The sequence below is a fragment of the Odontesthes bonariensis genome, chromosome 14, assembly GCF_027942865.1.
Source record: "Odontesthes bonariensis isolate fOdoBon6 chromosome 14, fOdoBon6.hap1, whole genome shotgun sequence".
In the NCBI taxonomy this organism is placed as follows: Eukaryota; Metazoa; Chordata; class Actinopteri; order Atheriniformes; family Atherinopsidae; genus Odontesthes; species Odontesthes bonariensis.
Genome location: NC_134519.1, coordinates 17,618,111 through 17,643,615, shown reverse-complemented (window position 1 = coordinate 17,643,615; position 25,505 = coordinate 17,618,111). Strand labels below are relative to the sequence as shown.

The 25,505-nt window shown below is 38.7% G+C and overlaps 2 protein-coding genes across 2 annotated transcripts in view; one reads left to right on the top strand and one right to left on the bottom strand.

Moving 5' to 3' along the window:
• The window catches only part of sntg1 (syntrophin, gamma 1), a 47,211-nt gene extending 41,591 nt beyond the window's left edge, over positions 1-5,620 (top strand). Inside the window, exons 18-19 of the mRNA XM_075483229.1 lie at positions 3,587-3,697; positions 3,803-5,620. Coding sequence (XP_075339344.1) covers positions 3,587-3,697; positions 3,803-3,985 — 294 coding nt within the window. The 3' untranslated portion in view covers positions 3,986-5,620. The remainder of the gene's footprint in view (positions 1-3,586; positions 3,698-3,802) is intronic.
• An 803-nt stretch (positions 5,621-6,423) lies between these two features.
• Positions 6,424-21,022, bottom strand: pcmtd1 (protein-L-isoaspartate (D-aspartate) O-methyltransferase domain containing 1). The gene is made up of 6 exons (XM_075483228.1): positions 20,819-21,022; positions 14,958-15,421; positions 14,448-14,550; positions 12,074-12,245; positions 9,488-9,611; positions 6,424-9,147 (listed from the first exon to the last, which is right to left on the bottom strand). The coding sequence occupies exons 2-6, from the start codon at positions 15,262-15,264 to the stop codon at positions 8,774-8,776; spliced, it is 1,080 nt and encodes a 359-aa protein (XP_075339343.1). The 5' UTR covers positions 15,265-15,421; positions 20,819-21,022; the 3' UTR covers positions 6,424-8,773.
• Between the last annotated feature and the right edge of the window lie 4,483 nt (positions 21,023-25,505).

Sequence of the window (25,505 nt, the reverse complement as noted above, 5' to 3'; positions counted from 1 at the left end):
TGAAAATAACGTGCAGGACAAAGCTCTAAAGGACCTTAAACTATTCTGGCTTTGGTTTTTCGTCATCATTATAGCATGCTATAAACTGCATTATTGCTGGGGTGTACTGTAAAAGTATCATCATTCTTTATTCTTCCAAAATAGTAAAAAAAAATATATGCTTGTAAAATACTGGAAATTGAAGACCAGTTCATATTTGTGAGATGGTTATTTGTACTTGATCCAAAACAAACTTCAATCAGATTTTTTCCCCCAGCCCAGGAACAAAGAAATCCGGGCTCATGTTTGAACACTTGCTTTGATAAAAAACTTAATGCTATGATATGTACATTTTACCCACCTTGATAATACTGAAAAACAAATAAAAAGAAAGCAAGTTAACTAGTTTCAGGCAACACTATGTTAACATAAGTAAAAAAAAGGTAAAAGGTAATTTCTTGCTGAAAATTGTGTCCTACTGCCAATGCAGTTTTGACAGACTGGGGGCATCTGGAGTGTCCTGTGGTGTCAGCAGCAGATCCTCTGGGTTTGGGGATGGAACCTCTGTGGTTTCAGCACTGCCTGTGGATGCTAAATTGGTTTGAGATCTGGGGAGTCTTTAGGCTGAGTGAAGAGCTCAAACTACTTGTGAAGTTGATGTTTTTTTGTTTTTTTAAATTCTAATGTGTGTTTCACTTTCTTTGTTCGGAGAAATTCTTCGTATTCACCATGTGAATGTGAAGACTCAAATTTCAACCACCGAACATTCAATTGTCAAGAGATGATAAACATAATTCACTTCAGCTGTCAGTTGTTTTAATTACATCTTAATTAAATTCAATCTTTATTTTGCTTCCAAGGAGCAAGGCTTTCTTACTATCGTTTGGGGAGGTCTTGAGCAATAATTCTCTAAGCTTTCATATTTCTTTTTGGTTTTCTTTGGACATTTGCTGCTTTCACTCATTTGCTGTTCCTATTTTCAGAGGAATGTGTGTTTGTTAAGCCACTTAACATTGACTTATGAATGAACCAAGCATAGAAAGACACCCAACTCACTGGATGAACCAGTGTTGTGTCTGGTACATTTTAATTTTAAATAGTATCTTTTTCTACTTTGTTTCTAGCAGCCTGTTACAAAAACAAATAATTTGTTCCCATTGTTTTATCTGCATCTACAAAAAATGGTAATACATAAAATATTATTTTTGCACCACCTAGATGATTCGCAAAGAGCTATTAGCAGAAAATCTCAGCGTAGCGTGCAGTGTGTCCTCAAAAAGATTAGAGGTAATTGGACAAGTAGATAACAAAACAAGTGGCAGGCCTAAAAAACTATCTACAGATGAGCAGTATCTGAAAGTGATGTCCTTTAAGAATATTAAAAATATCCAGCAAAGAACTGACACAAGACCTGAGACAAACATGACCCTTCAGTTGATCCACTGTTCACAGAAGCCATATCAGAAATGGTCTCCATGAAGGGTGGCTGTCAAGAAGCCATTCTTAAGGGAGGGAAACAGGCAGCAAAGCCTGAGGTATGTCAAATGACCCAAGAACCGGACTGAAAATCAGTGACAACAGGTCTTATGGAGTGATGAGTCCTCCCCACACTTCAGACCTCAACATTATTGAAGCAGTGTGGGATCATCTTGACAGAGAACATAAAAAAATATGGCCAGCATCGAAAGAAGAGCTTTGGAATGTAGATACTGTATTTCCATTCAATGTTTGCACATTGTTCCAATAAATCACTGCCTAATTTCCATTTTTCCTTGCAACATACAAAGAAAGTAAGGGTAGCTGAAGACTTTTGTACAAAACTGTACATTGAAGTTTTTGCCAAAAATGATTATATGATAGTGGCTATTTATTTTTTATTTTGAGGCCTATTCAGTTCTTCCAGAAATTGTGTTTCACTTTTTATAGATCTTCATACAGTATCTTTATAGATTCACCATGAACTGTCATTTCAGAATTTCAATATAAGCTCATATTTGCTGTGATGGAGGATTTTGTTCACATGTGCCCTCTGGACATAGCAGAATCTGCGGTATATGACATGACACTGGGGCACAGAATGTCAGCTGTGGATGCCTCGTTCCAGTTACAGTGAATTCAGTCAGTTCTGAAAAGCTCAGAGCTGCAACTCACCATTCTTGCCAGTATCCAGTTACTTAGAAAGGTTTTCTAAATTTGTTTCTAATCTGTGTATTTCTCAGCTGTTGATTGTGAGTGTTGGGAAGTTGCTGGATACATGTAACAGCCTTACACAATCAAACTCCTCAATAATTCTAAATGTAATTGAGAAATATGCAGTGAAAGTACAGTTAATGCTCAAAATATTATTGAATGTAATTGATGATGTTCATCCTTGTTCTTTGTCCTGTTTCATCATATATTTTTAGAAAGCATGGGTATTTGGAGAAATTTGGAGATATTTGAGAGACACATCACAAGTGAAGTCTTCATTTAGTCATGGCAGTTTTAGCTGCCCTCTTCAGTAAATGGGCCATGCTTGAAAAACATTTGAAAAATAGCCCCACAAAAATTATACATAAACTTTCTCAAACAGTATCAAAGATAAAAGTTGGTAGTATACAGGTGAGATGTTTATGTTATGTTACTACTGTCACTCTATATGCTGTTGTTTACTCTGGTAAAACTAGAGAAAATCTATCTTACATATTCTGCCTTATTCTGCCAATTTATGTGATGGCATGTGCACAGTGTGTGCATGTTTTATTTCCTGACACCTGCATTGTTAAGATCTGTAGAAATAGAGATTTTTGGATTACACTATAAATAAATTGCACCTATCAAATAAATGTAGCAGATAAAACTAGTAAAATACAGAGCAGATCATTTCCAAATGGAAAATATTTTCATTTTGTAGTAACATAAGATGGAAATAGCCACATAAAGTACAAAAAGTGAAAAATTGCGCTTAGAATGGCTTTCAAACCAACACTGCAGCACTAACTTGAGCACTGCAGATGTCAAGTCTCCTTAGAATGTTTCCTTCTAAATCTCCTTGAGGAAGTGCTTGTGATTGACGTGTTGGAGATGATGATATTACTACCTCTGAGAAGGTTATCAAGAGTGCATTTCAAAGGCAAGTTAGAAGAGGTCACACTCATGTTACACTCTGATACTGTTTCATTAATGTCTGCTGTGGATTTTCAAAAGATTTCAGTTAAAATAATACCACATTTAACCAGATTGTTCTACAGTAACAGTAACTAACTACTGCACAGTGCAGCAGCACACATGGAGTTGGCACAGGGCTCATGTGGCTCGCTGTCCACCTGAATCTGGAAACTAACTTGCTGTGCAGCTTTTGTTTACTCAGTTCAGCACTAATCAAGTCACTGAAGCTCTGTTGTTTCAGGTGAGATTATACCGTGGCTTTTGAAGTTTTCCCACTACCAAAAAAAACGCATTTATATCTCACAACAACCCACATCTGCCCCATTTATAACCACATTCATGAGGATTTGGATATGGATTATTCATGAAACGGTAACACAAGAAAGAATTCACGAATGGAATTAATGAGTTAAGATAGATTCATTTGACTCTTACATCCATGTGTTATCTGTCATTTCAGGCAGTACTATGGCGATACAAGTTCTCCCAACTAAAAGGATCATCTGATGATGGAAAAAGCAAGATCAAGTTTTTATTCCAAAATCAAGACTCCAAATGTATCGAAGCAAAGGTGAATTAAATTTGAGAGATGTTTAATGCTGCATGTCAGAATTTTCCCATCAAAGAGGTCAGAGAAAATAAATTGCCTGTGTTTGATTTCTTTTTTCATTTCCAGGAGCTGGAGTTCTCAAATCTCTTTGCAGTACTTCACTGTATTCATGCTTTTTTTGCTGCCAAAGTTGCTTGTCTGGACCCGATGTTTGTGGAGAGCCAAGGCACCGCGACACCTGCTGGGATTGCGTCTCTGTCCAGTCTCTCCTGCAATTCACAGACTCCCAAACTGAAATATGCCACTTGACAGGTGCTGCTTTCTTTGGACTTCGTTAAAAATAATCCCTTCTCTTAATTATGAACAACGTGGCTTAAAGAAGAATAGGAGGAGGACCAGACTGGGACTGATGAAATAAGAGACCTTTATGCGAGTGCTCCACTTTATATCTGCTGACTTCTGGACCTGACTATGAACCTCTACTTTGAATAACTTCACATACAGACTGGATGGACACTAAATGCTCAATTCAAAAATGTTTTTAAGAGATTTAATCTTTCTCTTGAGCCTCAGACATCCACATGATCAACACATAAAACTGAAAAATGTTGTTCTTTTCCCCAAGTAGTCTGCTTTTCTACGTGATTCTACTGAAGATATGGAGTTAAAGCAGGACAGATTTGATCCTTTTCCCCCACTCCAGATACAACATCACTTGAAGTTGTGCAAGGAAAAGTCTGGACTATGGATATTATAGGATGTTATCTTGACACTAAATATGTTAAATTTCTTAAGTGTTTTTTAGGTGAAAACTTTCATTCATTTTTCAGTTTGAAGTGAAATGTATTTTCCTCTGCTTAAAGTCCAGGTGAAAGCTTCATGGTGGCATATTTTTGGTCTAGCAAAGCATAATTCTAATTTAGACTAAATTTGAATCGAATAAGTTGCGGCATTGTTGGACAAAAATGATGTTTTGGGTTGTTTCTTTATTTCTGTTACATTACCTTTTGTGAGGTATGAATACATCTTTTTCCTGGATTACTGGATAGAGAGATTGTTTGAAAGTAAGGTTTTCCCTTTTGCATGAATGAAGAACGAAGACCTTTTGGTAATCAGCTTCACCATGAACACACCTGCAATCTGACAAAAATACCATCAAACATGATTAGAAACACTTCCCATGACGTTTAGCTTCCCCCCCTAAACTTAATTATGTAAATAAACACTGACATTACAATGAACTCAAAGAATTTTGAATTATGCTGATTAATTGAGAGATTACTAGTTAGGATTATGGCATTTGTTAATTTGATGTGCACCAGAGATGACTTGGAAGACGGATCATAACCTTGTGCTCTCTTTATCATTTACCCTATGGACCAATTTAGAAGAAGAAAATCAGCTATGGTGTAATTTTGGAATATTTTATCTTTGTTTGACTTCACCTTGTAAATATTGCATAATTGACAAATGAGCAATTAGGAGGAAAACAGAAACATGTAGCATCCTGGCCTCCAGAGGTTTGAGATACCCCTTTAAAACTTCACTCTGCTTTTAAGTGTTAATAAATGCTGCAGAGTGACAACTAAACTAACTATCATATTCACAATAAGTTCAGGTCAATTAGAGTAATTAGTCATACTCTTACCTCCCATTAACAAAGAGGAATTCAAACAGAAGAGGCCCCTGGGTAAGTAAACTCTAGAGGATAGCAAATTAAACAGGATGAGTAAATTGCTTCCTACTGTGCAGCCTTGTGAAGCTGATATGTATCTGATGGAAACTGATTGAAGTGCAGTCTATGCAAAGAAAGCCCTGTGTGATGCTTTTGTGCTTTAAAATGATCTTGGTCACGTTTAACCTTATAACACAGGATATAGAGGGTGAGGCTGATTTTATTTTTGCAGATGTTTTATTAACAAATCTGCTGTGTAAAAAATCAATTAAAGAGACCTTTTATATTATGGCTCAGTTGTGGTTGGCTTTATTCTTCAAAATGTCTCAGAATTGACGTAAAACAATGTTTTGTTTTGTTTTTTTAAATGCTGTTAGAATATTCTTTTGTTGTTAGAAAGGATAATGGAGGCATGTTATCCTTTCTCCCAAATCTAAATGATATACCTGCAGATTAACCAGCAGGTCATCTATACCTGGACTTGGTGCATAAAACCTTCAAAAGTATCTAATGAAAGATACTATTTACTACTGAATATTTCTGCTCCTGCCTCCTCTTTTTTTCTTTTTAAATCTTGCTTTTATAAGCCCCTTAAGTGTTACACCGAGTACAATTTAAATTTAGAGAATTCCAAGTATGAAACAGCAACTTTTCACATTTGAGCAAATGGGAAAAAAGAATTTGTCTATTTGCTTACCTTGGCAACTGCTCTCTTTACTCTCACCCAGCACCAAAGCAGCTCAGTGTTGAGTTTGAGGTTGTGGAGATCAGTGTCCTTATGTTTGAGCAAAGCCCTTCCTGCGGCGCTTTCACAACAGTATTTTCAGCAGGCTCACATATCACCAAGGGCAGTTCTATGACTTGAACTTTTAAAGCAAGTGATCTGCATCGACAACTACATTTAGTTAGTTCTTCACCTGCCCATGCTCCCCCTCTCCACACCAAATTTCTAGAAATTCAGCCTATTAGTTTTGCTTAAACTTGGAGGAAAGCCAATTTTCAAGTAAGACAGAAACATCTTTTTTTGGGGAGGGGGGTAAAAAAGCAGTTACAGTGATTAGAAGACACAAACTGTGATTGTGACCTTTATTTTTGAGCCACACATTTATGGTAAAACAACACATTTTCAAAATGAACTGCACACACGATGAGAGATCAACCTCAGCCTGACAAACAGCAACAGAACTGTTTTGGCTCTAAACAAATAAACATAAAATAAGAGCACAGAGTGGGTTACAACTTGGTTTTTACCAGGTGCCATTTTTATATCCAAATCTCATCCACATTAAACAAATTCAGTCACATTAACTTTGGTGCAAGGCGCGACCTGAGAGTTGAGGCTGTAGGTCCGCTGCTTTTAATGCTCCACGTGCTCTCTAATTCATGATGTTTCAGGTATAAAAACTGCTGCATGGCTGTGACTGGTCATCTGATTTTTAATGTATACCATGCAAATCAAATGGGACTGTTGTGTGTTTCTTTCTTGGTAATTATAAGAGAAATGATTCCATTATTGCTGACTTTCAAAGCTCTGCAAAGACTGTAAAAAAAGAAAAAGAAATTAAAATAAACTTACAGAAAATAGAGGTGTACCTCTTTACACACTAAATCTACTAATAGAATAATCAGCCCCGTTTTCAAAAATCATATTTTTTTCATTACATCAGAACAAAAGGAAGATCTAGCACTAATACATCTCATCTATGTAACAGACAGCAGTGGCGTTTTGATCTACAGAGTTCCCAGTGTAAAGATACAGTACAGCAAGAGGGCTCTACGACAAATCAACTGCAAATTAAACTGTATGCAAAATCATATAACAATACATACTGTATATATCACTTTTATATTGAATATAATTAATATATCAACCACATTCAACCCAGCTTTATGAATACTAAATTATGCATTCAAAGTAAGATAAAGGAACTTTCCTATTGTGTTATGGTAAACCATGAAGAAAACCTGTGGATATCAGTGATGTGCCATTATTCTTTTTCACTGTGGAATGTTTTTTTTTGTTGTTGTTGTTGTTGTTTTTTTAAGAAATTCCCCTTTGTGCCAGGAAGATCCCAGAAATCCTGATGTGATGGGGTATGTTGGCACTTGAAAGCCATCACTATCAGGGAAATTCTGCAAGCATATTGTACTTACACTGGATTTACATTATAATGGGTGCAGTCCACAATATAAGCCAAAGAAATGGCACCTTTGATGTTCTTTTTTTTAACTTGAGGACTGCAGATTAAGGTGCTATGTTGGACGCGACTGTAGTCCAGGATACAAAAGGCGTCAAAATCGTCAATGATTCTGATTTTGCATTGTTTTGGATTTAAAAAAAAAAAAAGATGTCTCAAGGCCAATCTCGCTGATTAATCATCTTTAAATCCTTTTTTTGTTTTTGTTTTCCTTTTCTTTTTTTATTTAAAGAAATACTTCCAAACTTGATCACTCGGGACATCACCTCCAGGGACCAATTCAGAAAGATACAAAGCAAAGTCAGGAAACCCAAAACCTGTACAATATAATCATGCATGTACTTATTATTGACCAACATCTCCCCTTCATCAGTTTTCTCTTAAAAAGCTGAAAATATGAAACACCTTCAAACATCTGTCATCAATGTCATCATTATGTTAAACCTCTGATATAATCAATTGTATCCACGCCACGATGGGGGAAAAAAGAACAAAAAAAAAAAAAACACAACATGAAGAGTAGAGGGCTTACATCACATCAAGTAACATGTCTGCTACTCGTAGAAAGAAACCACAAGGATGTGAGCAACCTGTAGAAAATGTCACATTAAAAGGTGCCCTGTAGAAAATTTGTGAACCAATCTAGTCTTTTCAGCTATCTCTTGTTACAGGAAGTTATAAAATACATTAACCTAGTCGTAGCATAAGTGCTCACTTTACGATTATGCAAGAACGTCTTACTTTTTAACTCAAAATGGGAGAACGTGTCCTTGTTTGCCTCTCAGTGTCTTTTTGCTGCTTTCAGCGTAATTAAATCAGACACTGGCGGAAGGTTAAAGCTTCTAAAAAAGGTGCAATAAAAGTCTTCATCTTAGCATGATCAAATCTTAACAAATATAGTTTTATACAATTTGTAATCTGCACATTTCTGCAGTCCTGACATTGTGATAAAATCTGAATCTCAAAACTGGTTTCTGAAACTGTCCATTTTAGTATACTTTTTTTTTTTTTTTTTTTTTAATATATATACAAATCAAAAGAAAAATGTCAACAAAAACTAACACTCATGACAATCATAACATTATTATCTATGACATCTTTTTCCAATACAGTGTTGCCATCAAGATTTAGTGATAATAATGCTACATTTGCACTGAAAAAGGGTGAAGAAAAAGCATTTCAGCAGGTGGTGCGCCCATTAAGAGCGGACATCCAGTGAATCAGTCATTTCTCTCTGTAATACAGCAAATATGCTTTCAATGACTCAGGCAGCGGTAAAGCCATTATTTGTTCTCTCAATACGTTCACTTGCTTGAGGATTTCAATGTCGCCAATGTCCCGTTCCTCCTCCTCTTCCACTTCCTTGTGTTCTTCCTCAGCGTGTTCCTCCTCTTCACTCTCCACCATTTGAGGGATGAGCTGGTTGCCAACGAAAACATAAGTGTTGATGCGTCGCCGCCGGCAGCGCCTGCGTTTGCGCTTTTGGGGAACTCTTTGCACCACTCCCTTCCCCTGACTGTCCTCGTTGGCCAGGTTTCTGAGAGTGCGGCGTATGTAGATCCGAGAAAGGTCCTGCAGGCTGCGGACGGTCACTGGGGCTGGGGACAAAGAGGGACGACACAGTCCTTCAGGGTAATGTGTCACAAAAAGAATAATACACACCACTGCACTATTCCTTCAACTAGGTCAGTGTAAACAAGCGAGGATGTGAAAGAAAACTGCGCCTCAGTCGTTCAAGGATAGACATAACTGGCTCTTTGAAGCGGCTGCAGGCAGATCTTCACAAGACAAAACAAACACCGCTTTAGGAATCATCTCTTCAAATCCTTTTCAATGTATTGTCTGACATGAAAATCTTGCCAGCTTCACACTTGAAAACAAGTTTAGAAAAACGAGCTCGTAAAACACAGCTTTTTTTGTTGAGGCGGGGTAACTTACGCAGCTGTACAGTGTCAGGCTTCTCTCCATCTACTCTGCTCTGCTGCACCAAAGGGGCAAAGGACACCGCCAAGATGTTTTTGCTCTCCCATGTACACTGTCCGGTCCTGGTTATCTGGGTCAGCTGCATAAACAGACAAAGCCTGGTTTCAAAACTGAATAAAATGTAAAATGATGCACTAGATCAAGGAACTAAGGCTAAATATCACGCCAATCTATTCCTTTATGTCCATGTCGGCACACATGCTGCGACATCAGACACCTGTAACATTAACTCCATTTTGATGGGTCACACTATGCATTGTGTGCATTGACCATTTCAGACAAAACGTAAGACGAAGCACTGCAGCATTTACAATAGTAAGAAAATAATGTTTTTTCGGCTGTTTTCAAATGTGTTAAAACCTGCCCGTTACCAGTCAGATCAGCTGGTCCTTGAAACATTGCAAAATAATAGATAAAAGCTGAAGGTTATGTTTTCAGATTTTTTGCTTAATGTTCTGAGGAATTTAATTTTCTGAGACGATGGAGCGAGGGTCTTCCTCTTTTTTAGTTATTTTTCATTTTTATTGACTCGCATTAAGTGACGTTTAAATGACAGACGAATTACCAGCTGTACAGTATTTCTAGTCTATTATTGCATCGCTGACCCTAAAACAGCTACACCATTAAAGTGTGGGCTGATTGAAGCATGATGCACGACACATGGCAGTAAATGACAGATATATGACAGCTTAAGCTATAACGTCAGACTACCAGTCCACAGGGTGACAGTTCCTCTAACACCATTAACCCGCATCAGGCTGTTGAATCTACACTACAACTCAACTTTTTCATTGAAGGTGGAGGCACAACAGTGAATGGACTTGATTGATATGATACTTTTTTTGTTGACCTATCAAAGTACTTTACAGTACAGTGCAGTCTCGCTTGCTCATACAGAAATTCAAATGCACATTTATTCTGTTCAAAGACCTTTTCCATCATCATACAGACCAAGGGTTCAGAACCTTTGATATGTAGACTGGTGAAGCAAGGAATTGAACCACACACCCTCTGAATCTACCTCTTAACGTCCGGCCGCAGCCCTTGCCGCAGCCCTTGCCGCAGCCCCTAATGGGTTGTGGATGCATCTAAAGTGCACACAACTCGTCCATTACAGCCAGATGATGAGTGGACACCTTAAAGCCAGATGCAAAGTGCATTTGCTTATAGCCATCTTGAATGGAAAGCACACTCAAGGGTGTGTTTGGTCTTAATCAGCACTGTAAAAATCCTAATGCAAAGTGATCATGCTGTATGTGTATACATTTACATTCTCTCGTTTAAACTGAACATGTTTCCAGCAGTGCGTTTGTTCAAAAACATAAATGCTCCTGCCGGACCAGGACATTAATATTTCATATTTCGTTTCAATAATACATGGAGAACCCTTTTTAATTTTCACGGTCTATTCCACTTCCACGGTGAAGTACGGTGGTGACGAGACTCATATCATGTGATTCCTAAGATTTGTTACTGGAAGTGACTGTGCCAGAAGATACGACTACTCCTTAGAGTAGCTGCCTTGCATAATACTCTGTCTTTCATTTCGGCAAATAGAACATTTTTCTTCACTGCAGATTTTCTTTTTTTTTTTCCTTTTTCTATTCATTCATATTCCTGACATTAGCGTACAAAATAAGTGAGGAGAGGGAGAGACACACACACGACGCTTCTACACACAAGCATCTGAGGCGTCTTTGAATACTGTCAGTCTGATGGTATATCAGAAGTTTCACAAAGATCTGTATTCCCTCTTCCCTCACTGCGCTGGGTGTTTCATATTTGTCTTCTCTGGAGTGTAATTTCAAATAGCTCTGGAGGAGATGGAAAAGACGAGAATGTCAGCTTGGAGGGGACAATCGCTCACAACAAAGAGGAAAAGATGGGTTTTGAAAAGTATTCGCCTTAGTGTGGTCATGGCGCTTGCATTTCCGTTGTAGTGCTTTCAAGTATTTGATCTCTCAAAGATATGTACTTTCTATTTCATCAAATTATTTTCTTAGTGATGGTTAACAAGTGTGCAGACTGTTTTCTCTCTTATTAATGCTGCAAAGTTTCTTCAAAAAACGATGTCACATCCGACTGATATTTTTCTTTGGCATCTCCCTGGTATTTACCTTGAGTCACACTATCTAATCCTTACCTCCACTCTTTTTTCCCTCCATTAAATGCCTTAAATTGTCCGATAGCAGGAATTTGTCACAATCTTCACCCTTCATACAGGAAAAGGTTCCTGTGAACCATTTCTCCACCAACACACCAAAATATCCCAAATACCTTCTTCCTCGCCCCACAGTGTGTCCGCATGCACACATCTACCACTCTAAATAAAACATTATTCATGCAGCACTGCGTCTGCTCTGTAAACATCTGCTTAAATCCAGGGGCAGTTGTGGCTCAATAACTCAATAATGCATAGGAAAGTTGCACAACCAGTCTTGTGGGTCAGAGCTATTTTGCCTTGTTTTCCCATGTTTTGAATTCTGAATAGCAAACAGAATGTGTCAATTTCGTGTCGGTTTGATAGCATACAACACTTACCTGGTCCTCTATAGGCATCACCAGTGTGCCTCCAATTTTGAGCAGCACTTTCATGTAATTTTCATGGTCTTTCTGCACCCCAGCGCCACAATAAATGCGATCATATTGGTGACTGTCTGTTGAGATTTCAAGGCAATTCCCCACCACAAAGACAGGTTCACAGAACTCAAACCTGCACACAGAAAATAATCAAAATATCAAGATCATTCATGAAAACCATGCCCCCCTCCCTTCTGCCACTTCTGTAAACATTAGCTGAAGCTGCTATATGTGAGAATGCAAATGTCTGAATCAGTCATGATGGACTTGTATCGGACAAAGACAGCAAGATTGAGCTTATTTGTACATTGTGGTTGTAATTTTCAGCAGAACTGAAAGCAAACAAATGTGCAAGCTGATGCAATCTCAATCATGCAGCAGGCATTAAGAGTGACGAACAAATGCGGGTGGGGAAAAGGTAACATTTACTTGTAAAGGGTAAAGGAAATAACTGCGGAAACTCTGTAACTTGCGAAGGGCCAACACTGAAACTGTCAGAAAATTTAATGGAAGAGCAAGTGACTGTTATTCATGGCCACATTAAAAACCGGCAACTGGAAGTTAACAAATTTTTTGGTGACACATCCGCCACCAAATGCCTGTCACTGCCTGCCACGTTTGTCAAAGGGTAAGCCCTGCATCTCTGGATGTTGCCTGACGTTCATGAGTGAATCTCATGAGAGATCCAAATATGTTTAATTTCTAAAACATTTCCAGCATTTTTTGAAAGCATAGATTGACTATGTGGTAAATATAGATATTTGATATCTTGCAGAGAGTATGCACGTTTGTACATCAAACATATTCCTGAAGCCAGCTGTCACTCTGTTAGGCAAACTTGTTTATGGAAAACAAAATAAGACCACAAAAAGTCCAATTTTGAGGAATGGAACGGTACATTTAAAGGGATTTATCAGATGCGAGCACACAGCTGAGTCCCTTGGCTACGTTAAACATTTAATTTATGGGGACCGTTTGTCAAGCAGACGTGCTGCTGAGATTTTGTTTTTCTTCTTTAAACTGGCTAGACCTGCAACTGACTATAGGTCCGTGCAAGTCACAGTCAAAGCAAATGAAGTCCTTTGCCTGTATAATATTGATTTGATTAAAGGAAATGTAATAAATAGACACTTCATGACCCATTCCTGTGTTAAAGGGCCATGCAGTGGGGATTTCCACGGTGGATTTGCACCACCACACCTGGGGCCAAACGCATTACTGATGCAGACGCAAAAATCATGCACGCATATTTTCCTTCACACAAATTAAGAAAGAAGTTGTGAGAATGTGCAAACCTAACACATTCCTTAAACAAATACACCTTTTTTCATTGTCAGCCATGCAGCGCTGACAATGAGGTGGAAACGGGTGGGAAAAAATTTAAAAAGACAACGTAATTTACTATAAAAACAAAACAGTTTGATGGAGCTTCCTTAGTATGACAGTTATCTTTTGGGATTTTCTTATCATAAATTTTGGTAAAACACTCTAATTTAGTTGTGGTGTTATAAAGAACTGAAGCTGTGCATCAAGATTTGTGCACAAAGATGGCAGTGGAAGATCTCTCTAATGACACACTAAAAAGAAAACAAGTATTTTGGGATCATTCTATCTTTAAGGCACGAGACTGTCTCATACTCTTCCACTTACAAGGACTGGAGAAGTAAACAGCCTACATACCATGATCCATATCCTCATCTGCAGGGCCCTTTGCTCTGAACTTTCTCCATTCAGTTATTTCAGTTTCATTCTTGATTTGAGAGTAAAAACTACCGAATCAAACGGATTTTATTTTCTCTACTTCAGCATCTGTGTCTCTGTTTTATATTTGGTAAAACTGTGCTTCTTCTTTGTTGCTGCTTTAATAATCATGCCTACTCAGTTGTGGTGCAGACAATGTGCAGATTTACAGTAGCTTGATATTAAGTATAATACATAAGACAAATTGCGGGGGTGTCTGCATCCTCGAATGGCCAAAAACGGGAGTGGAAATCAGGTCCGTTCTTGTGTGGACTGTTTCACAATGACTGAACTTTTAGGGATGCGAGTCATTCCACAACATTGTTCCATCACATGGAACAATGGAGCAATTGACCCAACTATTTTGTCAAAGTATTCTGATTTGTTATGCTGGAGATTTTGCTTATATCTGCACCCCCATTGAACCACTTATTTAAACTTATAATGCTCTGTTTTCATGGCAGTTATAATGTATGAAGTTTTTTGGCTACTGTTTGCCTACAGTGCATAACCTGCAAAAGGTTTGTTTCAGAGTTTAGATGCGACAATCGAGCCATTTCCCAACATGGAATATTCTTTCAAGGCATGTACTTACTTATCAAAGCTGTCACTATTCTTAATGAAGTCGTCCAGTTTCTGTCTGGCGTATTCAACAACATCCTTGTGGAGCTCAACTCCGTGGTTCACACCAAATGGCCCTTGCGAGGAACAAAAAAAGAAGGGGAAAACAAAAAGCAAGAATTTTAACTGAAAAAAGACATTAAGTGTCCAAATGCTTCCCTATTATAGTATCATCAAAATAATTTATGAATCAGAAAAAGTCAAACATTAAGTGGGTTTTGTTTTTAATACGAACTAATTGTATTATAAGGTTTCAAGCCAGTTTCTTCAACAAAACAAGCAATCTGTGGACTTGAGATTAAAATGATTTCTTCTTTCTTTAATGTTGTAAACAGAACAAATGTTTGATAAGTGAGAAAAATGATATTTGCAGCCCTAGTATCATCAATGCTGAGATGTAAGCGCTCTCATTCCCAGTAAATTTGTATATCTGGAACATCTTCCTTCACAAAGAAGCTGTGAAATAAGGCTGTTTGATGAGTACCTATGATGAGGCCAACCATTGTGCTCAGGTAGCCAGTTCCACTGCCCAGATTGAGGAAAGAAAGTCCTGGCTGCAGTTTGAGGGCCTCCATAACCTCAGAGTATATACACGGAGCAGATAGGTGTATGTTTCCATGCTTCCACGCCAAGTCTTTGTAGGCACTGTCCCGATAACCGTCCAGATAGTAGTCACCCCGGTCTATGGCCCGAAAAGCCTGCTCAACTTTCTCTGTGCGAATATACTGAGCCTCCTTTAGGTTATCAATGAGATCATCATTGTCCTCTCCGGCGCTCACAGCTCCCCCCATGGCAAAAACAGAGGAGACACACAAGGGCTGAGCTCGTTCACAGGATGAGTGAGTCCTCCTCACAGCGGCATGGAGATGTAGCCTGGCTGAAGGATCCTGACAATTTGGGTTGTCAAATATCAGTTCAGACGGCGTTCATGTCCAGACAGCAAGTGACCTGAAAGGGGGAAAAAAACAAACAAAAAAAAACATGTCATGTCAAAACGCCTGCATGGGAGCACAGTGTCTGTTTAGATCTATGCAGATAACAGATGCTGATAAAATTGAACATGTATTAGTTCCCAACTGGATCCATCTGAAAAAGCAACAAAGCAGAGAACCAGACTGAAGAGTTTTTCATTTTCCCTGAAGATTCTGACATGTCATAGCAGGAAGAGCACAAGTACAGTTAATAACTTTGATGATGGCTCTATTCAATTTGCCTTCGAGGGCCATTCTATAATAAACACTGTCAAGCTGACATGGCGTACAGAAATGGAACAAAACTGTCATTATTGTAATTTATTACCTCAGCATTCTTTCAGGCACATGACAAAATATCTGCTCTAATATCTGCCTAAATTAATTTAGTTCCAGTAATGTATCATTATGTTGGGGGTTTTTTAGATCTAAAAATCTAGATAAAAACATCTAAATTCCAACTGCTGTGATGAATAAAGCGCATTTTTCCCCTTTTCTTTCTTCTTCTTTTATTTTTTTACAGGTGGTCAGACGAGAGAGCCTTGGGAAGTTTTGATGTTTCTTTTCTTTTTTCTTTTACATCAGTGAGAAATAAATCAATACAAAATGAACGAGTAATGACAATAATCATTAGTTGCACATGAGATTTCTATAGTCAGACTGGAATCAGTACAGTCGACTGTCACGTCATATACTACTGAAAAGCCTGCTATGTCCAGAGGGCACGAGTGGAGGGTTGTAATTTTAAAGCCGACTTCAGAAGTGGGAAATATGGACTGAACCCTTCTTCACAGAAAAAGTCCATTATTACAAAAATACCGATATAACAGCCCCTGGAAAATCTATCGGGAAGCTGTATAAGAAATGGCCACACAAGTGTAATGGGTTTTAAATCAGGGTTGACAAAGTCAGAGTTCTGTAACATTGTTTATTTTTTTGTACTTTTTCTGGTGTTCTGGGCGCTCTTGAAGCTTTCTGGCCTCTAAAACACCCCAAAAATGAAAAGGTAAAAATCGACCTTTGGTGCGACACATCAGAGCTGATGTCCAGAGTATCAGAATGAAGTCACAAAAAGTAAGATGTTTCATATAAAGAATCACTTTGTCATTATTTGGTTAAAATATGCAACAATATCTTGTGCATTGGAAGCCACTGACTTTCACAGTGGTGGGTAACTGGTATGATTATGCAATAAGTCTCTATAAAGTAAAACCTTTAAGTAAATAAGGGAAAAATTCCCAACAAGTATTTCATGAATGCGTCCAACCGGTATAAACGGATATGGCTTGAGATGCAGCCCAGGGAGACGATGTTTGAATTCCTTCTCTGCCTCCTCAGCATCTCCACATCTGACTCAGCTAATAAAGATTAAATTCAGAGGTGACTTTGTTGTGGGAGGCCTGGTAAGGTAATTTTCCACTGGCTCTTTCTCACAGGCAAAAAGAAATCATTGATTCTCTCACCATCATTGGACATACAGCAGAGCATTTTTCATCCCTCCTTTTCCCTCTGCAGGCATTGGAAGAAAATCCAGGAAAATGGGTCAGGGGAGGTATTCAAGTAAATTGCTTTTGGGCACTACTGTAGTCGTTCCCACTGATGATCCACAGTCTTGAAACAGAGGTCATTACCAATCCCCTCTTTGACCATAAATCAGACTGACCAAAGCAGGATCATTTGTTGCTACAGTGAGGCTATCTTAGAACAGTTAAAAAATATCTCTTTGTAAACAGGAGTTCACTGATAAACACACACACAGATGTGTACAGAAAGTGTAGCAACGTCGTGTGAGGTCACGATTAGCTTCCGTCACCCGATTAGAACCCCCTCACTGAAACATGCCGAATAACGAAACAAGATCCTCAGACAACACAAGATCAGCTCAAGTGATGTAACTGAATACCAAAGGCCTGTCCAGGCCGAGACACACGGGTTGATCAACAGACTGAGAGAGGTAAACTGATAATGCCAGTGTTTACCAGAATTTCCAGAGTAAACTCAGCCAATTTGTGGCAATGAAAATGATGACCACCATATGTCTAGGATTTTATAACCAGAGCATATTCCCAACATGAACTGCAAATCTGGAAAATAAACACAGATGTACAATTAAATCGTGCGACAAGAAACAGAAACAAGCCATCTAGAAGGGATCAAATTCAGCCATTTGTAATCCCTAACTTGTGTTTCAGGCTACATTGAGCATGAGAACTACACGCTCCGTGGCCACTTTAGTAGATAAACATGTACAAAGAAATGCAGATGCTTATTGTGTTCAGGTTAATGGACACTGTCCTAGAGGTGTAAATTTAATAAACGTTTTAGCACTGAGGTCATAGTTAGTGATTCTGTTTTACTGAACTCGAATACAGTCATGGGTGTGTCTGGTATTCTGACCCTCATCGAGTCTGTAAACAGAACAAACAGTCCAGTGAAACGACAGCTTTGCCTTTACAGTCAGTGATAAACAAATAAATGAATGTTCTAAAATGCCAACAATAAAAAAAAAACATTTACCTTTTGTAAAGCCAGAATTTATGTCCCGGCAGCTGTATTGAACTGCACAAGTACTAATCTACTTAATAAAGTGGCCAATAAATGTTTTCTTGTATTTACAAATCCTGCCTGTGGCTCTGCACTCCTCAAGTGTGGTGTGTTAACGTTTTACTCCGCTTCACCTGCAGTAAAAATGAGCGCTTTAATGCAGCAGAGGACACCGCATAAAAATCCTGATGAGGTGTAAGTAATAAGATCTGGCTTATTTAAATGTGTGAACCAATGTGTCCAAGGCAAATTTGACCCAAGAACTTGTGTTTTTACTTGGAATTTAAACTATGTTTAAAACGGTATCTCTCTACAACAAAAGGAGATCTGATATAAAACGTAGAAAGCGCCTGCTTACGGTAGTGCAATTCAGTTTAATAATAACTACTGATACTAAAGCTAAATTTTGCCACCACAATAGCAATAACTAAGGAGAGCAGAGTTAGTTGTCCTGCCTTCTTGTTGTTCTCTAAATTGGGATGTTTTCCATCCACCAAGTCAAATTTCCCAGCAAACATTCTATTCTCAGTCAGGACACTGCACACCAAACCCTAACAATTTGTTTCCAACATCACCGATGATTTTTCTGTACCACCACAATACAATTAAAATTCACACTTTTCCCCCTTTTTCCCCCACACTGAAAACTGACATTTCTGAAAACATTTACGCTCTCAGACTGTGACGACGCGAGCATTTCACACACGATCCTCCCCACTAAGTGTTCTGCAGGGCAACAGCTCATGCGTTAAACAGGAGGGCGCGTGTCACTTATGGGCACCCTCTGACTTCAAGTGACATTTAAAACCCTCACTGTAATAAAAAGGTTTAAGAGTAAATAAATGGGGGGTTCAATTAAGTAGTTTCTGCGTGTACCAATGAAACGGGCCGTGTTTACGTTCTATTTTACATGACTTGCATGTTGTTGTGTTAAAAAAAGAAAAGAAAAAAGAGCATCCACCCACTTTCTCACACACTGGTATAGTACAGAAGATACATTAGAGTCAAATGAGTTGCCACCGTGATGACCTTTCCTTTAGCACCATCTTCAGACTAGATTATTGCAATGCTCAGCCGTAGATTTAGAATAAAATAAGACTAGTCCTCAGGCTGTCCTAAAAACCTTAAGCTGCTTTAAGAATTATTTATAGTATTTGTATCTCTCATTATTTGTGCCATTTTGATTACAAGACTCTCTTTGGTGGGCAGGACCTCGTGTTTTTAAGTCCCATCTGAAAGTACACTTTTATTACTCGGCTTTTAATTCCTTATGAGCTCAATTGTTTTGTTTACATTCCCCCTCATTTTTTTTTTTAACTTCTTCATTTCTTAATTCATTCATTGGGATTGTTGTTGATTGTTTTTGTCTTTTCAGTCAGTTTTTGGGGGGCCTTAAATTGCTTTTCAATCTAAAGCACTTTGGTCAACAAGCACTGGCTTTTGAATATGCTTCATAAATAAAACTGACATTTCCCTGTCGAACAGTGATGTCAGCATCTCGCTGTTTACATCAAATCAAATTGCACCGCCTCCTGAGAATGCCAACAAGTATAAACTGACAGACATGTTATTTAGTCTTTTTCTGGTGTGTAATGAGCCATGAGCCATCACAGACACAGTGCAGTCACTGAATGAACTTCCACATTAAGTAAATTGTTTTCAATCTGGGTGTCAAAAAATGTCAAATCTGAATCTGTATGACACAATTTACAACGACGCGGATGTTTGTAACTCTTTTTGCAACCGTTTCCATGATTCTTCCACACAGTGTGCACTATTTTCTGTTTACGCAAAATTAACTAAAGTTACCGTTACGTAAGTCACACCTTTCAACCATTAACAAATCAAGTAAAGTGCGGGTCAAGCCAGGAGATTGTTGCCCAACATTATACGGGCGTTTCTTTTTTATTTTCTATCTGATCTCCACGCAATGGCGTCCACAGATGTTCTAAATTGACAGCGGATGAAGCCAATCCGCGCTCCGCCTGGTCACGTGCTGCGGTTGCCACACAGATAGCTGCGCGTCAGCCAATCGGCGGCCTGAACAGTTTTCTTCGCACTGCGTGTGACGATGGAGCAAAACAACAACAGCGTTTTTCATGAAAATGTTATCGAGCCTTATCACGCTTCTTGGTTAATCTCACACGTGTCTGCATGTGAGAAACACATGGCGTGTGTCACACATTCATTACAGCAGCTGTTAAACACAGAGAGAGGCTGTTGTGTCCGAGCACTCATCCAGCTTTTGTTCCCACTTGTCGAGCCAAACGCAGTTTCTGGTCAGCTCTCTGCAGTGCGATTAACCCCAATCTTTAGCTGCAACTAGCTTACTGGTTTGTTAAGGGTGATGAAAATGCAGCCCAACAGGTTTTGGTAACTGCTGCGGGGGGGAAAGAACGGAAAAAAAACAAACGCACCTCTCGTTTTTCGGAGGTGTTCCGCATGATGTTCACCACATTTGTGCAGAAAAGTCCCATGCAGCCCGCTTGTGCAGCACTGGCCACACTTCGACACAATAATGTACGGATTTTAAGACGGGACCACGACTTTCAGCACAGAAAGAATTTCCCACCAACAGTGGGAAAACGTTTTCTTAGTGGCAGTTGAGCTGGCTAACCTTAGCCTTTGGTGGGCCTGAGTGCGCCATCATCAAAACAGAGACAAAGCAGGTTAGGTAAGCTCGCCTCTTTATCCTGCTGTTACACACCCAGCAGACGCAAAACACCGCCAGGCTGTTGTGTTATCAAAATGACGACGGTGCAGCAAGACAAAGCAGGGAACTCACGAACAAAGGGGCAAGTCAGCGAGAGGGAAAATAAAACATACTCACAATGTTGTGTCGCATTTAGTCACTCCTTGCACCGTGCAATGCGACGGTCAATGACAGCCACTTTCACAGACTAACACGAGCACTAGTACTAGTTCACAGAGCTAACAGGCGAGTTAGGTGGAAGGGTGAAGTAGTTACGGCGAGTCGTTGTGTCGGAGTGGAAGAAGAAAGAAACAGCTGAGAGGAGGATGTAAACACAGGTCACGTGGTTTAAAATGTCGACAGAGGGAAGCACTGTTGCTCCACAGACTATCTATCTATCTATCTATCTATCTATCTTCTATTAAATGTCAGCTTTTCGACTCATTCTTTTATGCGTTTTAAGTATTTGACGGAAGAAAGTTATTACAGCCATTTTTCCCCGAGGTGTTTTTGTTTTTGTCATAATGTTCTCGGGGATATTTGAAACACTCCTTTCTGTTTTGCTGCTACTTTTCACTGAGATGTTGTGCATTTGGTCTCTGACATATCAGTGCTGAAACCCCCAGGGCCACTGTAAAAAGCCCACCTGTTACGAGCTTTTTGGCAACTTTCAACGGAAAACAAAAATGGCGAGTAAACTGTTATTTTCAAGCTTCAATAAGTGTGACCTTGTTTTTTCTTTTCAGCTTAAATTATTATATAACTCGAAAACAAACAAGAACAAAACAAATAGGAATGTGCTACTTCACCTAAGAACGATATTTTAATTCGCTGATGGACATTTACCTGGTATGTCTCAGCACTGAAAACAGGAGCTTGTTTACCAACGCCTTGCATTGCCACACCTCTTTGGAGCCTCCTCTGTCATATTTTCCATTTCATAATGCATCAAAAGCTTTCAGCAGATGACGGCTCTTGACTGCAGGTAGTGCAGTTTAGCACCTGGATCTTTTTCTACAGAGCCAATCAGATTTTATATGTGCTGGATTTTGGTTGGAACTGTCTCACTAAAGAAGGCAGCAACTTCCCTGGAAACTTTCATTTGCATAGCAGCATGTGGATGTCCTCCAAAATTCTTTTGATAATATTGTTAGATTATTAGATTATATCATTTAGAATTAATGGTGTCTTAACAGATGTATCATTTACTTATGCCATGTGCACCAACCCACCACCATACTATCACTGATGCTGACTTTTTAATGGTCAGCTGATGACAAATCTGCTGTTTTTTTTTCTTCTTTTGTCCATAGATGCAGGATCTATCATTTCTATAAAAAAGAAAAGGAAAAAACGATTAGGTCAGAGCTTTCTCCACCGTTGCTGTTCACACCTACACTTTAAGGCCAGAGATTCTCCACTGAAGATCTGTTCTCACAACCAGACATACTCAAGAATGGGCCCTGGCTGGAGCATACACTTGCGTTTAGAGCAGAGAATGGTTGATGAAGCTCCCTACCTGTCCTTCAATGATCGCTGTTTCTGTGTTGATATCAATATGTGTTTGGACGTATCCACGCTTTCAATGAGCAGGTAGAAATCAGCATAGGTGGCAGCAGAAAAAGGATGAGGCAGTAACTCGTCGGCGCATATTCGCTGGCAGTGAATTCTCCAAAAGATAGCCTGTTTTATTCACACATGGCATCTCGGTATCTACCCAGCTGAGTTGGTCATTTGCATCTAACCTAATGCAAAAAAAAATCTTCATTGATACGGTTTTCCCAAGAAAACTGCAAAGAGAGAAAAGAGGCGTCTCCCACGTGGAAAGCTTGTTCATTATCATGACCTCAACAAGAGAATGTTAAAAATGGAAAGATCCTGGAAAGCATCATGCACTCTAACCTCACACAGCTCCCTTAATGAGAGACCTAAATTTAGCCTGTAGATGGTTTTCTGGCTGGCTGTGGAGGAGTGGGAATAGATGGTCACCTGGTTTAATAAGGAAATAATTGCGTTGAGCAGATGTATGCAGGTCTGGACTGGTCGCCTTGCATTGGACAGGCTTCTTGTTGTAGTTGTTATCAGTAGTACACGGGGCCTCATCTTTTATAAGGGGAAGGTTTTGTGTTTTGTGTGTCTCCTATAGACCATGAAGCACTTTCAAACTACATTTAGTTGTTTTGGTTTTTTTTGTCACATTGGCTCATGTTGCTAGAGGGTACATAGATTAGAGGAAATTTACACAGATTTGCAGTAATTACAAAAACATACTCAAGAGATGGCTGTGTTTACTTCTCTTTCTGCTGCAGTGAATACGTTTTGCAGTGTGGGCTGCTGTTTTCCTGCAGGGAAAAGAGTTTCTTTACTTCTTCACTCTGTGGTTTAACTGACAGAGGCACTGAGCTCCACTTGCATGACCACAAACCATTAAGACACGTAAATAGAAACTGATAGACCTTTGAGATAGTCTCTCATAATTGTATACATACTCATCCAGGATCATTAGTAATTCCACTCAATGGCCTCTCAGAGGACCTGACTAATGAATCAAACAAAATTAGCAATCCTACCACATGAATGGCTTGATTTCAAATTCACAGTTATTTCTCTCAACACAAGCTTGAACTTTGATTTTGGCTCATATCAGCACTTGTTCAAATGACATATTGTTGACACTTACTCAGATAACAGAGATTTAAACATGTGCCGGAGAGAACTTAAACCGTTGTCTGTATGTCATGTTAACACTGCTGAAGTGGCACACAGAATGGGACTGAGTTTTTTAAGAAGCCGTTGTGTTTTTATGTTTCAGTCCTGATTCATTTGAACTTGAAGGAGAATTTAGCCCTTTTTCATGTTTTTGAAGATGATGTTTAAATTTTCAGCGGTTCTACAGTACATCAATTGGTTTTTTTTATGTATTATTGATTTAAATATGGACTTTTGAGTTATATTGATGTTATCTGTCATTCTTTGTGAAGTGTTTACCACTGTTGGAACAACTGTAAAGTTTGTGCACCTGTGAATAACTGTGTTACTGTGTTAACTGTATTACCTGATTTCGACAAAGCAAAGTTAAAGATAGCGAAATCCTTTAATGTTTTTTTTTGCAATATTACGATTCTATTTTAACATCTTTTTTTAGTTTACAACCAAAATAACAAAATGAAAATGAAGAAAAGTCTGGACATCCTATTTGATCAATACTTAGTTGCACCTCCTTCTTTTGAGGGTTAGTGCTAGTAAACACATTTTGTGTTGAATCTTTCAGTTTTTGCTTGGGGGATTTTGGCCCATTCTTAGGTTGCTTTAAAGCTGCGTTTTAGAGCAGTTTCAATAGATTTTGATATGTGCTCAGGTCAATAATAGGATCGCAAATGCCATGGCAAAAGCCTCAGCTTGATTAAAAATGCAGCATGTTTGTTTAGATTAAATTACCTTACTTCTGAAGCAGAGTTTTGCGGTGATGACGGAGGAAAGAGTTTCTTCTGATGACTTTTCCATGTCATGTATGTGTAGGTGTGTGTAAAATGCAACAACTCTCCCGAGCCTTCTCCATCTTCTTGAAAGTGGTTGGCAGTCAAATGTTTGTTTGAATTCTCCTTCAAGAAATTTCTGCAAGCAGCTCTTTCTAAAACGTTCCCCAGTCCTCCAACTTAACTTCGACTGTTCTGCCATTTCCTAATTACATCACGAAGTGAGAGAACTGCTACCTGAAAATGCCTCTTATAGACATCTCCAAGTTTGTAAGCTTTAAGCTGCTTAAAGGAGCCCACGGCTGCTTAACATCGCCTGGCCTTTCGTAATCACAACTATGAACTAGCTCTTGTGCCAATAAGGTAGTTAAAGCCTGAGACCTTATTAAACTTATCTTGGATCTCATGTCTCTTGGTGTGCTAATGCTTCCATAAAATTGTATTTTAGTTTTTTTAATTTTCTTTTTATGATGCTTTAATTGTATGAAGCAAAAATAAGTATACACTAATAGTGCTACAAATGTTAAGAAAAAGGTGTTTTATTTTGCTTTATGCCTTTTTTTTTCTCGATCAATTCATCTTCTACTCCCCTAACTATAGATGCATTTTGCTAAAAGGTTTGTTTTCCATTTTCCGCACAGTATATCGGCTGCTGTGCCCTCCTATTCCTCACTGTGCAGTATGACCAAAGTTAGATTTTCCTCTAATAGTTGACACAATGTTTATTGGGTATTTTTCAAGAAATTGTTGCTAAAGAAAAATGAATAGTTAGAAGAAAAAAAAAACTGAACATCAGTTAGACAGTATGAAGACATGCTGCTGTCCTTTCATCCTCTTGCTGGCCAGACAAAAGAAACAATGGGATATCACAAAGGCCTTTAGAAAATGATCTATTTTTCACCACTCCTGGCATTTGATGGATTTGATAGTTAAATTATTAATAAAAGGGAGTGGCTGACACATTGAACTGATTGACATAAAAGATTATCAGTGGCTGCAGCAATAAATTCTCAAGATAAGTGTTTAATATATTTAGATTTATTTTAGGTCAACTTTAAGCTTTTATTTCCTTTCATTAGTGGGAATGAAACTTTGGACTCTAGCCTGTGATGCTGGTGAGCATCCCAAACTCCTTATGTATTATTTTGCTTAATTTGGGATTTAAACTACAATCACACACCAAAAACAATCAGCATCATGACTCTGTTTACCCACTCCCTGCTGTTCTGGATGTAATGTGTAAGATTCACCGCTAGATGGTGCTGATGCCCCACGAAAGCTGATGCCATCTGACTTTGGGAATACAACGACGCTTGGAGCTGGACTCCAAAGGTTTGAGAAACCACACG